Below are 18128 nucleotides of genomic sequence, written 5' to 3' on the forward strand. Positions count from 1 at the left end.
AGGGAGGGCTGATTATGGCGCTTCGAGGATTTTGGTATCCATGGTGGGTCCTGGATAGGCAAACCACTAAGTCACAAGGAACAAACAATGGATTTTTGAACTGTAGATACTAGAACTGCCGACTTACAGATTACAGAATAGATGTGAATATAATGTCTGAAGAAATAATGTGGACAGAATCACAAAGATACCAATCAACAAATGGCATTAGGAATGAACGGATGAAATTGGGGGAAAATGCATTAACTTGAATAATCAACTGTTAGAATTAAAAATAAAAACAACCTTGACTGAAAGATTAAACAGAAGAAATATTTAGAGAACTAAAAGACATACCTGAATAAATTACTCAGAATGTGGCCAGGAGAAATAGGTAAATGGAAAGACATAAAGAGATATAGAGGATAGCAAGAGAAGATCTAATATGTATCTAATCAGAGTGCCTGAAAAACAGAATGGAAATATTTATAAAAAGATAATGGTTGTGGAGTACCCTGGTGGCCTAGCAGTTAAGGATTTGGTGTTGTTGCTGCTGAAGCACAGTTCGATCCCTGGCCCAGGAATTTCTGCATGCCATGGTGTGACCAATAAATAAATAAAAAGATTATGAACTTTCTAGATGCATGAAAACCATCAATGTATAGACAAGATGCACAATGTAACCCAAGCAGGATAAATAAAAAGAAACCCACATCTAGAACTCTGTGGGGTAACTGCATGACACCAAAGACAAAGAGTTAGTCCTCAGAGAAATAAGAGATCACCTAGAAAGGATCACTTCTCAAAAGCAACAGTGGGAGCCAGGGAAAATATATTAATATATTTAAGTTTCATAAAAAGTAAATCTAAAACTGCATACTTAGCCAAACTAATTTTTAAGAATACACGTGGAAAAAAATTCCGTGTGCTGAAAGTGAGGAAAACAAAATATTTATTAAAGACGGTTTGACTGTCTAAATCAGAGACTGGCAAACTTTTTCTGAAAAGGACCAGATAACAATAATATTTTAGGCTGTGTGTTCTGTGCTGCAACTACTCAACTCTTCGCAAACGAATGAGTGTGGTTACACTCCAACAAAACTTTGATTTTTGTTTTTTTGTTTTTTTTTTTGCTTTTTAGGGCCATACCCGTGGCAGAGAGTTCTCAGGCTAGTGGTTGAATTGGAGCTACCAGCTGCCAGCCTACCCCACAGCCATAGCAATGCAGGATCCAAGCCACATCTGTGACCTACACCATAGTTCATAGCAACTCCAGATCATTAACCCACTGAGTGAGGCCAGGGATTGAACCTGTATGCTCATGGATCCTAGCTGGGATCATTAATGGCTGAGCCACGAAGGGAACTCCCAAAACCTTATTTGTAAAACCAAATAACAGGGACCTATTTGGACTACTGACTGTAATTTGCCAAATCCTGGTATAGATAGAAAACCCAAAATAACATATAGTAAAATCATTAAAAAATTAAACTTTAGCCAGGTAACTTGCTATAAAATCAAAGTAAAATAAATTAATTTCATTACTACGCACCAGTGCAACAAAGTTAGAAATTTAAAATTAAAAAAATACTGTTGAGGAAACTTGAGGGCATTATGCTGAGTGAAATAAATCTGAGAAAGACAAATAAATACAGTGTGATCTCACTTATGTGTGAAAGCTAAAAAACAAATAAATGCACAGATACAGAGAACAGACTGGTGGATACCAGAGGCAAGGGGTGGATGAAATGTGTAAAGGGAATCAAAAGGTACAAACTTCCAGTTATAAAATAAATAAGTCCTGGGGTCTAATGTACAGCATGGGGACTGTAGTTAATAATACTGTATTGCATATTTGAAAGTTGCTAAGACAGTAAATCTCAAAAGTTCTCAAGATAAGATTCTGTAATTATGCATAGTGATGGATGTTAGCTAGACTTATCTGTGGTGATCATTTTGCAATATACACAAACATCGAATCATGATGTTGTACAACGGAAACTAACAGAACATTATGTGACAACTATACCTCAATAATAATAATAATAAAGACGGAGTTCCTGTCATGGTTCAGCAGTAATGAACCTAATATTGATGAGGACACGGGTCAGATACCTGGCCTCGCTCATTGGGTTAAGGATCTGACATTGCTGTGAGCTGTGGTGTAGGCCTCAGCTGTAGCTCTGATTCAACCCGTAGCCCAGGAACTTTCAGATGCCATGGGGTGTGGCCATATTAAAAAAAAGAAAGAAAATGTGTTGACTCTATAGATGAATTTGGAGAGAACTTACATCTTTGTAATATTGTTTTTCTAAGCAGAAATATGTCTATTTATTTATACCTTCTAAAATTTTTCAATAAAGTTTTATAATTTAAAAAACAATATTTTTAACATAAAAATATTTTGGGTATATAGAAATAAACCAACCAACCAAAAACAAAACAAAAAAAGTGAAAATTTTTGAGAAAAAAAAGAATAAATTTTAATGAGACATTAAAGAATACTAAAATAAATAGTCTGTGTTCATGTACAGGAAGACTTAATATCTTAAGATGTCCAGTCTTCCCAAAGTACTGCCTAATAATCAAGCCTCCAAGAGGATTTCTTAAGCTGATTTCCAAAAATTTGAAAGAGTTCAAGGTCAAGAACTGTTGAGATAATCCTTATAAGTAAAGGGAAGAAGTATTTGCCTTACCAAAAATCACGACTTACAAACCTAAGACAAGGATGACAGGTTTTAGTGCAGGGACAGACCAACTAAGCAAATACACAACATACAAACTTCAAAAATAGACCCGCAGATGTATAAAAATTTGATACATGACCAAGAAATGATTCAGATCAATGAGAAAGTAATTCAGTAACAATGTCCTAAAATTCAACAAAATGCTGATATAATGGATTATCTAGTTTTTTAAAAAAGGTCATTTCCTTACCAAATTACAAAACTTACAGTAGATATTCAGATTCCTTTGGGAAAATGATAGTCATCCAAATTTAAATCAAATTTCTACTAAATATTCTAAAATCCAGAGACCAAAAGAAAAATAAATAAACTACCCAATGGACATACTAGTAATATGAGTAAGAGACAAATAACATTTCAAACTTCAATTTACAAGTAAATAGGCAAAAACAAACATCTAAGGCCAGCAATGTCAATGATCAAGTCCTCACTGGAGAGAAAAATTAGAGGAATTTACATGGAAAAAGAAAATACTGATAGGGGAGGAACACAGACATCTAAGGTAAGTAGCCCTTAGAAGGGGGAGGTATCCACTCTAAGCTTGATGGATAAAGGAAAAGAAGAAAGAGAAAATAAAGTTTATGCTGAAACAAACTGGTATCACAGAATCAGAAGGAGAAACCTCCATGCCCACACATCCTTTAGAAAAGAGGCTGCACTTCACTATGCCAACAGAAGAGGGCATTCTTGAACTAAGAAACAGTACATTTTTCTTTCTAGCCCCACAGAATTATTTATTAAAAAATATTCTTAGAACATTTGCATAAATTGGAATATAGAATGGAAACACTTAAAAGGAGGCATACAGTTTAAAATAATAAATTTATGGAAAACAAAAAGGCTTTAAGGAACAAGTAAATCACACCACAAAGGAATCAGACAAATCCAGAACATGGAGCAATTGTAAAAGATAACTGGCCTAGATTCCAAGAAGTCATTGCCATGGTATAAAGATTGCTAAGGGGATTGTTTTATACATAATACTATGGAATTTCCATGCATATGATAATGGTATTATGGTTATAATGGAGCATACCTTTAAGTCCTAGAATGAGCATATTAAATATTTATGGCTGGAGTTCCAGTCTTTGCACAGCAGAAACAAATCCGACTAGGAACCATGAGGTTTCAGGTTCAATCCCTGGCCTCGCTCAGTGGGTCAAAGATCTGGCTTTGCCATGAGCTGTGGCGTAGGTCACAGACACGGCTCGGATCCTGTGTTGCTGTGGCTCTGGCGTAGGCTGGCGGCTACAGCTCTGATTGGACCCCTAGCCTAGGAATCTCCATATGCCAAGGGCCCTAAAAAAAAAAAAAAAGCAAAAGAATAAAAAAGTAATAAAAAAATTAAAAAGTAATAAATATTTACAGATGAAACATCATGATGTCCACGATCTATTGTCTAATTCCTGAGATTTGAAAAAAAAGAATATTTATGGGAATATACATATGGAGATAGTTAGAAAAAATATGGCAAAATGCTACTTATTAAATCTGGTGATGAGCATTCACTATATGCCAACTTTGCTATATGCTCAAAATTTTTCATAATAAAAAGTTTGGGAAATCAGTCAATAAAAAGCTACATTAAGTACAGATAAATAGATCAAGAAAAAAGGAAAAAAACCCAGAGTAACCAAAATTCATCTAGGTAATAGTATCTCAATTCGACAGCGTGAAGAATGTTTTACCTAATTACATAGACATTATTCTGGCCAAGCATTAAGGAAGAAAAGAAATTAAAATGGTACCGCAACCTCATAAAAAAATTATTATAGGGAGTTGCCATCATGACTCAGTGGTAACAAATCCAACTAGTATCCATGAAGACCTGGGTTCAATTCCTGGCCTCACTTAGTGGGTTAAGAATCCAATGTTGCTGTGAGCTGTGGTATGTGTCACAGATGTGGCCTGGATTCCACACTGCTGGGGCTGTGGTGTAGGCCAGCAGCTACAGCTCTGATTTGACCCCTAGCCTGAGAACATCTGCAGGTGCGGCCCTAAAAAAAAAAAAATTACAGATCTGTTGAACAAACTAACTGTAAAATAATCTGTTTTAGAATAAATTGGACTATTGTGTCAACTCTGGGGACCGCATAATAACCATTCTTATTCAAGACAGGAAATCTGAAGTAAAAAAAAAAAAAAAAAAAAAAAAAAAAAAAGACAGATATTTTACCTACCACACCAAAAACTTGAAATTTTGATGTAAACATGCCATAGACAAAAGGAGAGACTAAGGAAATATTTGTGAAAAAAATTTTTTGGCTGTGCCCACGGCACACAGACATTCCTAGGCTAGGGATCAAACTCATGCCATAGCAGTGACAACGCCAGATCCTTAACTGCTAGGCCATCAGGGAATTCTTGCAGCTTTTAAAAAAGAATGAAAGACAAATGTAATAAATTCATTGAGTAATTAAAAATAAATGAAATAAAAAATAATAAAAATTAAAAAAAATTAAAAAAGAATAAAAGGCCTGGGAGGTCCCGTTATGGCTCAGTGGTAATGAGCCCAACTAATATCCAGGAGGACTCGGGTTTGATCCCTGGCCTCACTCAGTAGGTTAAGGATTCAGTGTTGCTGTGAGCTGCAGTACAGGTCGTGGGCCCCGAGTTGGTAAGCTAGCAGCTGCAGCTCTAACTTGACCCCTAGCCTGGGAACCTCCATAAGCTGCAGGTGCAGCCCTAAAAAAAAAAAAAAAGAATAAAAGGCCAATTAAACATTGCAACAAATTGATGAGAAGACAAAACAGCTCAATAAAAAAATGGACAACAGCAAATTACAATGTATACAAGAGAATATGCTAATTGCTATTACTGCATTTAAATATTCTCAGTCTTACTACAATATAAACTCTATGCAGATAGGGTCTTTGTTTTTGCTCACTGATATTTCCCAGAGATTACAAAAGTGGTAGCACACTAAAAACTTTAGTGAACATTTGTTAGTTGCTGGCAGAATAGATAGGTGGATGCAAATTAAAAGAAAGAAGAAGCACCATTTTTCACCTATCAAAATGACAATAATTAATAAGGCTGTTATAGTCAATGATGGAGAAGTTAAAACAATGTCTTTAATAAAATTAAAAGCATAAACAACCTCTGACTGAGAAACCTCATTTAGAGGAGTCTATTCTACAGATTAGAAGCACCAGAATGTCCAAATACATAAGTACATGGACATCTGCATTCTTCCTAATGGCATAAAGTTGCAAACAACCTGAATGATACTGGCAGAGAAATAGTTTATTAAATCATGGTATGTCAATAATGTGGAATACTGTATAGCTATAAAAGGAAAATGATCACTCCAATTATTTTTTCTTTTCCTTTCTGCAGCATGTGGAAGTTTCTGGGCCAGGGACTGAACCAGTGCCACAGCTGTGACTGGAGCCACAACAGTGACAATGCAGGATCCTTAACCCACTAAGCCACAAAGGAACTCTCTCATTCTTTTTTTTTCTTTTTTTTTTTTAGGGCTGCCATTGTGGCATATGGAAGTAACCAGACTAGGAGTCAAATGAGAGCTGCAGCTGCCAGCGTACGCCATAGCCATATAGCAATGCTGGATCCTTAACCCACCGAACAAGGCCAACAAGGCCAGCAATTGAACCGCATTGTCATGGACTAGTCAGATTCATTATCACTGAGTCACAACAGGAACTTCCCCTCATTCTTGATGCTGAAGGATGGAAAAATGTTTTGTGGAAAAAAAAAAATCAAGTTGCAAAATGCTTACTAATATGTTTATTGTGGTCAAAAACAAAATCTAATCTGAGAGTTCCAGTTGTGGCTCAGTGGAAATGAATCCGAATAGTATCCATGAGGATTCAGGTTCAATCCCTGGCCTCGATCAGTGGGTTGGGGATCTGGTGTTGCTGAGAGCTGTGCTGTAGGTTGAAGATCTGGATTGCTATGGCTGTGGGGTAGGCCAGCAGTTCTAACTCCGTTTTGACCCCTAGCCTGGGAAATTCCATATGCCTTAGGTACAGCCCTAAAAAGCAAAAAAAAAAATCTAATCTGAGTACCTACACAAATGAACATGGAATAAGATGTGTGTGTAGGGTACAGGTCACACATAACAGTGGTTACTCAGGGCAATGGATTTGAGAGGCAAGATATTATGAAAGATTTTTTTTTTTTTTGGTCTTTTTTGGGCCACACCTATGGCATATGAAGGCCCCCAAGCTACCGGCCAAATAGGAGCTACAGCTGCCAGCCTACACCACAGCCACAGCAATGCTGGATCCTTAACTCACTAAGACCAGGGATTGAACCCGCATCCTCATGGATACTAGTTAGGTTCGTTACCACTGAGCCACAATGGGAACTCCATGAGAGATTTTTTTTTCAAAGTCTCTCATCCTTTGACTTGTCAACAGCGAGGATGCCTTTTATATTTTAAAAAAGCAAATTATGCATCTTATTAGTAAGAAACACATGAATTGTTTCTATAAAAGAAAAATGTCGTTTTCTATAAAAAAAGAAATTATATTTACAACATGCCCATCATAGAAATAATGCTTCTTACCAATTCAATATAACATATGTAATAAATAAAAAATTGGGATTTGTAAGTTATTACAAACTTCTACTTTTTATGGATCAAGTATAATGAGTCTAACTAATGGAAAAATCTCTCACATGTGCAATCTATATTAAGGATACTTCATTCCTTTCCGAGGCAAAGTGAAATCAATTGGCCTGCCATATGAGACTATAATTTTCTAATGCCGAAATCTCAGTCAAAAGTATAGACTAATTGGGAGTTCCCGTCGTTACACAGTGGTTAACAAATCTGACTAGGAACAATGAGGTTGCAGGTTCGATCCCTGGCCTCGCTCAGTGGGTTAAGGATCTGGTGTTGCTGTGAGCTGTGGTGTAGGTCGCAGACGTGGCTTAGATCCTGAGTTGCTATGGCTATGGTGTAGGCCTGTGGCCACAGCTCCGGTTAGACCCCTAGCCTGGGGACCTCAATATGCCGTGGGTGTGGCCCTAGAAAAGACAAAAAAAAAAAAAAAAAGTATACACTAATGAAGTATGGAAAGGCCAAACACTACAACGACTAACACTGGTTGGTGGGATAATGAATATGGACAGATACTGTAATTTCTTTCCAAGTTTAAAATCTTGAGCATTCCATACAGTCTCCTCAGTGCCTAACATGAAGCCTTACACATAGTAGGCTCTCCATAAACCTGTAGATAAGGACAATAACTTATGTGTGAAGAGATTAGGTCTTCAATATGCCTATTAATTTCAACCAAAACAGTTGGGCTGTTTATATTATTTTCTCCTGTCTCTTAAACATTCTGAATGCTTTAAAAAATAAACCTTACACAATGAATTTCTTTGACTTTAACTTTTGCACAAGAAGTAAAACAAAAGTGAGATGAAAGGAAATAAGTCCAGCAAAACATACTCTTAGACATTGTAGGCAATTAGCAGCTTAGTGATTTATACTTATACTAGCTTATCAGTTAATTATCCAAATTAGATTTGCCTTAAAACCACAGTTAAAAGAGAGAGCACCAGGGTATCTCATGATGAATGATATGGGATTCACAATAATTTAAGACATAATGGTGACTGACCAATCCTTAAATTCCAAACATCAATAATAGCGTTTTGCTACATGAGATAAATATAAGAAATACGTATCAGATACAGTAGTAGATAACCCAGAGAATATGTGAAAAAACTCTGATAGTGGGTTCTTGTTTCATCTCTCCTAATATCTAAATGATCTTAGATACATCATTTAACTTGCTGAGGTTTAATCTATTTATCTGAACTGGGCTCAGATCATCTTTTAAGATCCTGCTGTAGCTCGGCGGGAACAAACCTGACTAGGATCCATGAGGTTGCAGGTTCAATTCCTGGCCTCCCTCAGTGGGTTAAGGATCTGGAGTTACCATGAGCTGTGGTATAGGTCACAGACTCAGCTCAGATCTGGCATTGTTGTGGCTGTGGTGTAGGCAGGCAGCTGTAGCTCCAATTAGACCCCTAGCCTGGGAACCTCCATATGTTTCAGGTGTGGCCCTAAAAAGAAAAAAAAAAAAAAAAAAGATCCCTTCAAGGGCCAAAATCTTCTGATTTAGTATCAATTCCAGTCACTAGGGTGAAGAAGAGAGAGACAAGCAAAACCAAACACACAAACAGAAAATTTACTTGGTTTTACATAAGTTCAAAAACAAGAAACTGAGGTTGACAAGTTAAAAATTTGGACTGCAAAATTAAACAACAAATTCTGTGAGATTCTTTAATTAAATATATGCCAATTTTTTTGTGATCCTTTGTTTAAAAGGAAAAAACAACTTTACTGTTTAATGACAGGAAAAAATGGAAATGATTAGCATAATCTGTGGAGAACAGATACTTGGACAGTCTTTTCTTTTTGCTTTTCAGGGCTGTACCTGCAGCATATTGAAGTTCCCAGGCTAGGGGTTGAATCAGAGCTGCAGCTGCCAGCCACAGCCACAGCCACATGGGATCCGAGCCTCATCTGCGACCTACATTGCTTCTCACTGCAATACCCGATCCCAGACCCACCAAATGAGGCCAGGGATCGAACATGCATCCTCATGGATACTAGTCAGATTCATTTCTGTTGTGCCACAATGGGAATTTCCAGACATTTTTAATAAAACCTCAGGTAAGACATACATAAAGTAAAACTAACATAAAATTCATAAAGATGAGTAAGTACTACTGAATTTTAAAAGGCTGTAATTACCCAATTATAAGAATTGAAACCATTACACAGTAGTCTTTGATATCAGATGGCAACAATAGAAAATATTCTGTCCTCTTGAATGAATGGGCAAGTGAGAGAGAACAAGAGAACTTCAAGAATCAATGATTTGGTTAGTGATATGTCTTAATGATTACAGACATGATGACTCAGTGACAAATCACTAACCTCAAAATCTTGTACTAATTATAAACAAAAACAATTATATCTAATTCAATTTTTATTTTTAAAAAAGAATAGTCAAAATAATTGGTACAGGAATAGAGACATTATAACTCAGAAAATAAACTTTACAATAGCATTTCAAAAAGAAAATACTAAAAAGCATTTCCATTTATAATGAAAAAATTACCAGTGTGCTTCTTTCCAAATATTCTACTCTGCTGGGAATATACTAGCTGAGGTTTAAAGTGATTGATTCATGGATGCTGAAAGTAGTGATCATTTCTATAGACTATAATCTCAGAGCTTTAGGATCTAGAAGAATCCTTGTTACCCAGTGAGATTAGTGGCAATAAAGCAAAGTGATTTTTATATCTCATCCACTTATTAGATGCATGACTTTGTTCTAGTTGCTTCAATTCTCTAAACTTTAGTTTGCTCATCAGTAAAACTGAGATAATAAAGTAACTCTGAGGTTTTGAGGTTTAAATAGGAGAACACATGTAAGAATACCCCCAAGATTTTTTAAAATTACTACCTACTATAAATATATAAATATTTTAAATAATCAGGTATATCCAGCAATTGTATGCCAAAATAAAGAAAAACATGTTTATTTAAATTTCTTGTGAAGTCACAAATGTTATTCAGAAGATGGACTCTTTAATGGAATTCAATTTGTCCTTATTCTAATTAGCAAAGTACAAAGGTAATGCAAGTTCCCTTGTGACCCAGTGGGTTACGTGAGTTGCCAAAGCTGTCGCTCAGGTTGCAAGTGTGGCTCGGGTTTTATCCCTTGCCCAGGAACTTTCACATGTCAGGGGTGAGGCAAAAAACAACAAAAAAAACAAACAAAAAAACCACACAAAGGTAACACTTTTAACACCCCATAATACAGACTTTTATAGTAGTGATATATTGATATGGAACAACCCATAAATTTCCTTTCTTTGTTTTTTTGTTTGTTTGTTTGTTTTTAATTCTCCTTAGTTTAAGGGCCACACAACTACAATACGAGTACAACATGTTGGCACACTGAGCCAAAGGACAAAACAAAACTAATATGCACTAAAGATTAAACACAGGCCCTACTGCCTTTAATTAACTGGATAGGATACTTTGCTAAAAATAGCATACATCTCTTTAATCTTGACATGTATCTCCAGGAGAAGTAAATTAAACTCCAAAACTTCAAAAGTAGATTCAATCAGGATTCCAAAGACACTCACTTTATTTTACTAATCTTACCTGTTAAACTCATTGGACTGTGAATGGCTTATATGACTATTGCATACCTCCGCCTACCATGCTACTTTAAACTAGTATCTATCTGTTTATTACATACCTAGGAGTAGCAAATAAAATGCCTGGATTGAATTACCATTATTGCATATAAACTTATAAGAAAGAAAATGTATAGTCTAGAAAACAAAATGGTTATAAAGAGAGACCTCAAGTATTTGAAAGTATTGTGCTAACAAATAATTCATCTTCCCTGCCTAAGTTACAAGGAGGCAGATTTCAATACAATGTAAAAAAAAGAATTAATTTATCCAGAAATGAAATGGCTTATAACTTTTCTGGAGGATACTATACCAAACTGAAAGAACACCAAGAAATCCCTGTACCTTTTGAGTCAGTAAACTTTAAAAATTTATTCCAAGGAAATAAATGGAGATGTGTTGAAAGATACACATAAACGAATGATGGCACAGTTTATACCAGCATAAAACAGTGAAAGCAACCTAGATATTATTTACCATGAATAGTTTTCAATTAATAATTTAAGACAATGAGAAAATGATCAGGGTAAAATATTAAGGAAAAGGGTATACAAAACTATACAATGAAGGGTGCCAATTCTGTTCCCAACCTAAGAAAATATTTGTATGTGTAAAAATAACTGAAAAAGTAATTATAAAAGTAACTTGAACAAAGCACTTCATAATTAATCAGCTGACTATGTCTATATGTAGTGGTACTTCAGGTGGTTTTTGTTTCAAGTTTTAATCCATAAGCACATATTTAACTAGATCTGAATAATCAATTATCAGGAATATTCTGAAAGGGATTACTATACTTGAATAGAAAATTGAACTATGACTCTCAATGTCCCTTCTAACTCAAAGATTCTAAAACTCTAAGAAAACTTTCTACAACCAATTTAAAAAGCAATAAGCCTCTGCCAAGAATAAAAAAATCAAATGAAAAATTTTCAAAGTACCAACAGCCAAGAAAAGCATTTATTTCTGAAGCAGTATCAATATCCTCTGGCTAGTAGCTTTTTTCTTAGATAGAAAAATGGGCAGTGAACCTAAAATGAGCTGTGGTAAACAAAATACACAAAACAAAAAATTGCAGAATGAATATGCAACTGTCAAAAGGAGGAGGAGAAGGAGGAAGAGGAGGATGAAAGTCTACCCCTTATTTTTATCAAGGGGGCCGCTGCCAAGAAGGATGATAAAATCTGTATGAGTGATTAATGACTATAATCATAAAAGCTACCTCATGTTCTCATATGTGGTAGGACTACAAACCACAGGAAGGATGATGGCATTAAGAAAGTCGCTGTTTTCTTAGAAATTTGATTTTTTTCAATTTGATTTACATTAGAATTAGGTGACTGTTGGTAGGTAAACTACAGTATTAATTTTCATCTAAGAAAAGAAAGTCAAACATGAAAATCAGAGCTAATTATAAACCACTGGCTCAGATTCACAAAAATGTTAAATATCATCATCATGCAGATTCACAAAAATGTTAAATATTATCACAATGCATTTCAAATATTAATCCACTGTAAGTTAAAGAAGACAATTTTATAAAATAGTTATCACATCATCATAGATTAGAAAACCATAACTCAAAAAAAAATCCCTTTGTAATAAGCAAAGGTAGCCATTTGCTACAAAATAAGAAACCATGGAGTATCATCTGCTATTTCTGAGAGCTAAGTAAATGCATAATAGAATCAAGTAATCTCATCTCATTTGGATGAGAATACACTCATATTTGCAAAATAAAAACAAATTAAAATACTAAAGTAAAAATTACTCAAAATATCCAGAGAAATCAGTAAGATATCTCTATTAAACAATATTTTATTTATCTATTTATTTATATGCATGCAAATAAACATGCGTATATACCTATACCATAGCATCTTTCTTGCTAGTTATATGACATACTATTTAAAAATATTTAAAATGAAGTATTTATAATAATTTTTCTATATTAGACTATTGGTTGACACAGAAAATGTTTGACTATATAGAAAGATCAAGAGAACACAACTTACAGAACCCTATCAAAATAGTTTTTTTCTCTTTTTGTTTTTAATAAAAGAATTATAGACGAAAAGAGAAAAAGAGAAGTCCTGAAGATCGTGATTTTCCCACTAGCTATCATAAACAAAGAAAAAAATCTGTTTTCCTCAATTACAACTAACACATATTTATTAACAAAAAAGAAAGGAAACTACTCTCTTTAGCATTAAGTATTTACCCTTCTTCTAGGTTTCATTTTATCAGAAAGACCTGGTTAAACTGGCACCAGAAAAGTACTCATGGCTTTCTAATAAGTATATGAAAAAATAGTCAAAAATTTTTTGATAAACAAGATGCTAGAAACAGTTTTAATATGATCAAAGAATGTACCATGTGGAATATAATTACATAAAATCTGTCCTTTTCTATTTATTATTATCTAACCCAGAAACCATTCTTGAAGCAATTTTACCTGACCACCACCCATTTCCTACTGTGACAAATTATTCAATATCCAGTATTTTCAAAGCATTTTTCAATGTTAGAGTATTTAATATTCATGCCCTAGATGAATGTATAAGAGCACTATATAAATCAGTATTTAACAGCCTTAGTACATGAAAATTGATAGCCAAATTCTGAAAACCCTGCTCATTCCCCTCTCCTTAAAAATAAAAAAAAAACCAAACCCCAAAAAACTCCCTTAAATATCTTTTTATGGTCAATGAAAAATAAATACTCCCCAGAAAACACAAATTCACATATGTTCTGACAGGAAATACAAATATACAATATTTTAAACATTTTCGAAAAGGCTGCACATTTTTCTGTGTGTTGCAAGACTCTCCAGATCTGCAATCCTGCTGCAGTCATGAATAAACATATTCCTCTGAACTTCTAAGTACATGTGGCCATATCAAGGGCAAGAGGCATGCACATCAGATTTTAAATGGATTTACATTACCTCCAACCTTAGGGCCACCTGCTGAACCAGGCTTCCTTGCACTATTGACAGGATTTCCGGATGTTTTAGGTGCAGGAACCTTGAAGGCTGAAGCAGCTGATGATGGCCTATTTCCATCCACTGATTCTTCATCATCAAAGCTTTTATCTGCACAAAGCGTTAGAAAAATTTATTTTAAGAGAACTAAGCTCTGCTCCATTTTCTGTAAGACTAAAAATTGAATAAAGCTATATACAAAGTCATTACTTTCTAAGATACATAATACAAAATAAAGCTCCTTTGAATAAGCATTTATATATTGGCTAACACTACATAAAATAACTCAAGATAATTTAAAATTGGTTTATAATATTATCATATTTTCTACCTATATATATTGTCAAAACATAAAACCAAATATATTAACTCCAAGAAGACTAAAAAGCATTTTTCATTTCTCTGCTACTCATATAAGCATTTTCTGCCAGCTCCTCCCATAGTGCATCTTCCAGCACACCCTGCCTTTTTCCTTATACCCAGATTCTGCAACTTACAATCACAGATCCGTTTGCAAATCAGTCGCCTCATTCCTCTGAAAGCTCTTAATTTCCCTCACCCTAGGATGCTCCGAATAGTTCACATGGCCAAATACAATAGATATGATACTAATCAAAGATTCTATCAAAAATAGACAGAAACAACCACAGAACCACCACTGAGGTTTGTGCCGGCATTTTTCTTTCTCCTCCCTGCCCTAGGTGCTGTAACAGCCAATCAGCTACAAGGTGACATCATCTTATGGCAGCTACTGCCAGATGAAAGGTAAAAATTCTCCATATATTTAAAAAATTCTCTATGTATCTGCAACCCTTATTTTATATCAAAATTTCAGAAGCATTCAATACTAAAGGTTTACAATCCTAAATCTGTTTTCTCCTATTTAATTCACATGAAAAATTCTGCAAATAGAATATAAGGTTTCATGCAATAGTCATTCTGCTGGAGTGCTTATTATTGCATCAGTAAAACACGGAATATCACTGTGCTCATTACCGTGCACAATTAACTCTGTAATCTTACAATTTGCTGTTTATTTGGGCTGCAGAAACCAAACTGAACAATATGTTCTCATAAATGATTCTAAAATATGCTACAAAGCTCCTTTTGGAACAATTATGAATAACCACATCAGTATAACCTCCTTATATAAAAATGAACCCTTCCAGCCCCAATCCACCGCCTAAATCGTAAGATGTATGCATTTTACTCGTCTGAGAAGACGGTTTTCTCTAGGACCTTGCACAAACCAATCACGACAAACAAGATGGGCGAGGCAGAGAAGCAGCTTTACCACAGGCTTCAGATGAATATACTAGAATCTCTTCCTTTCAGGCTGCATCCCTTACCTATGAAACACCCAAATCAAGTACAATAAATTCATCCCTACAAAGGACTCCTAACTATTAAATATGTTTTAAAGAAAAGAGATCAAACAAGTGTTAAGAATATTTTATTTACTGGAAAAAAGAATCAAATAGATACCCTAATATAAAACACTTTCCATTTCAGCAAGTGTTTTTCTTAAATAGCACAACCTGTAGGGAAAAAATAGTATCTTCCAGTTAAAAAACACTTTTTTTTTTTTTTTTTAGCATAATGCTCTTAGCCAGTGTGGATCAATTAAAATCTATGCTCTATAGAAAATGCTTTGTTAAAAACACTAATATAATTCCAAAAAAACTTTTTTTGCTACCACCATACTAAAAAAAAAAGAAAAAATGTAGCTGAGAGACCTAGAATACACAAAAATCTACAGAGAAATAGGCACTAAAACACTGAGTAGCCAGAAGTTTCCATGGAAACAGTGTTCTCTGTTCCTACACACACACAAGAACTGAAAAGTGTAAATATCTCTATCACTTAAAAATTAATTAACTCAATATTCTCAAACTATTGGGAAATTAATATTTACCTTTTAATCAAAACAAGGGAGAAAAAAGTATACAAATTAAAGTGTGCAGCTCAATGAATTTTTACAAAATGAATTTGTCAGTGTAACCAGTCTTCAGATCAACAGATGATTATCAGCATCCTATAAACACCGTCACCGACCCCCCAAAAGTCACTATTTCCTACCAAAGCCAAACCAGTCTTGACTTCTAACGTTATAGTTGGTTTTGCCCATTTCTGAACTTTATAGAGAAGGAATCATACAACAGGAATTCTAGCACCTAGCTTCTTTTCACTAAATATACTGTATGGAAGATTCATTTTCATTATTTATAGTTTTTTTAGTGTATGAATGTACTACAAGTTATTAATAGCCATTCCATTGCTGATGGTCATTTGAGTTGTTACCAGTGTGAGATTATAAAGCAGTGCTCCTAAGAGGTAAGCAAAGTTAAAGGGTCCTAAGGCTTTTAGCATTACTGTGGAAGCAGTAAACACTGTAATTTATTTCAGGTTGTAGTAAGTCAAAGATGCATATTAGCAAGCCCTCCTAGTGATTCTGATGCATAATCAAATTTAAGAACCACTGCTCTACAGCAGGAAAAGGCAAACTTTTTTCTATAAAGCGCCACACAGCATATATTTAGGCTTTGCAAACCATACATATATGTAGGCTCTCTGTGTAGCTACTCAGTTATGCCACTGTAATATTAAAGCAGTAATAAGCAATATATAAACTAATGAGTGTTGCTGTGTTTCAATAAAATGATATGAATAAAAACAGGAGGGCAGCTGGATTTGGCCTGCAAGCAAGTTTGCCAACAATCCCTGTCCTAGAGATTATTTTAATTACTAAAATAAGAGTAAATATAGACATCAAAAAAACAAACAGAAGAAAAATAAAAATAAAATAAAAAAGTTTTGATTAAGTGAAAAGCAGGAAAAGACAAAAAGATATAAAACAATAAAATAGAAATAAAAGACAATGGCAAAAATAAAATCGAATATATCAGAAACTACTTTAAAAGTAAATGAACAACTTATTCCAAGTAAAAGACTCGACTGAATTTTTATTCGTTTAATTAAATGAATTTTATTATATTTACAGTTGTACAACCATCACCATAACCTAATTTTAGAACATTTCCATCCCAAACCCCCAGTCCATCCCCCCCACCCCAAGTTTCCTTTGGTAAGCATAAGTTTTTCAAAGCCTGTGAGTCTGCTTCTGCTCTGAAAATAAGCTCACTGTATCCTTTTTTTATATTCCACATGTAAGTGACAGTGTGATGTTTGTGTCTCACTGTCTGACTAACTTTACTTAGCATGATAATTTCGAGGTCCATCCATGTTGCTAAAAATGCCAATATTTCATTCTTTTTTAGGGCTGAGTAATATTCCATTGTGTATATGTACTTCATCTTCTGTACCCACTCCTCTGTCAATGGACATTTACGTTGCTTCCATGTCTTGGCTATTGCATACAGTGCTGCAATGAACACTGGAGTACATGTATCTTTTTCAGTCATGGTTTTCTCTGCATAGATGCCCAGGAGTGGGATTGCTGTATCAAATGGTAGTTCTATTTTTAGTTTTCTGAGGAATCTCCATACTGTTTTCCATAGTGGTTGCACCAATTTACATTCCCACCAACAATGTAAGAGGGTTCCCTTTTCTCCACACCCTCTCCAGCATTTATTGTTTGTAGACTTTTTGATGACGGTCATTCTGGCTAGTGTAAGGTGATACCTCACTGTGGTTTGATCTGCATTTCTCTAGTAATTAGTGATGCTGAACATCTTTTCATGTGTGCATGATTTTTTCTGTTTGTTTATTTTTTGCCATCTGTATGTTTTCTCTGGAAAACTGTTTAGTTCTTCTGCTCCCCCCCCCTTTTTTTTTGCTTTTTAGGGCCACACCTGCGGCATATGGAGGTTCCCAGGCTAGGGGTCTAATGGGAGCTACAGCTGCTGGCCTACGTCACAGCAACGCCAGACCCAAGCCACGTCTGTGACCTATACTACAGCTTATGGCAATGCTGGATCCTTAACCAACTGAGTGAGGCCAGGGATTGAACCCCACAACCCCATGGTTCCTAGTCAGATTTGTTTCCACTTCACCAAAACAGGAACTCCTTCTGCCCATTTTTTGATGGGGTTGTTAGCTTTTCTGATATTGAGCTGTACATTTTCTAAAAATGAATTTTTAAAAACTAGGTTGCTTAAATGAGATACACCTTACATTTAAGGGTCATATAAAAGTTAAAAGTAAAATGATGAGATAGATTATGGCAAACACCAACCAAAAGAAAGTTGGTGTAGCTAATA

The 18128-nt window shown here is 34.9% G+C and overlaps 1 protein-coding gene across 50 annotated transcripts in view; it reads right to left on the reverse strand.

Annotated features, from left to right (window-relative positions):
• Positions 1-18128, reverse strand: part of CLASP2 (cytoplasmic linker associated protein 2) — a 205160-nt gene that overhangs the window by 125933 nt on the left and 61099 nt on the right. For 39 of the 50 annotated variants that reach the window (XM_021071582.1, XM_021071594.1, XM_021071595.1 and 36 more), the window contains one exon: positions 13873-14019. In XM_021071582.1, the coding sequence (XP_020927241.1) occupies positions 13873-14019 (147 nt within the window). Of the gene's footprint in view, positions 1-13872; positions 14020-14405; positions 15302-18128 lie in introns of those variants that run through there. The other 11 variants (XM_021071598.1, XM_021071599.1, XM_021071607.1 and 8 more) reach the window with 9 other exon arrangements.

The sequence above is a fragment of the Sus scrofa genome, chromosome 13, assembly GCF_000003025.6.
Source record: "Sus scrofa isolate TJ Tabasco breed Duroc chromosome 13, Sscrofa11.1, whole genome shotgun sequence".
NCBI lineage: Eukaryota > Metazoa > Chordata > Mammalia > Artiodactyla > Suidae > Sus > Sus scrofa.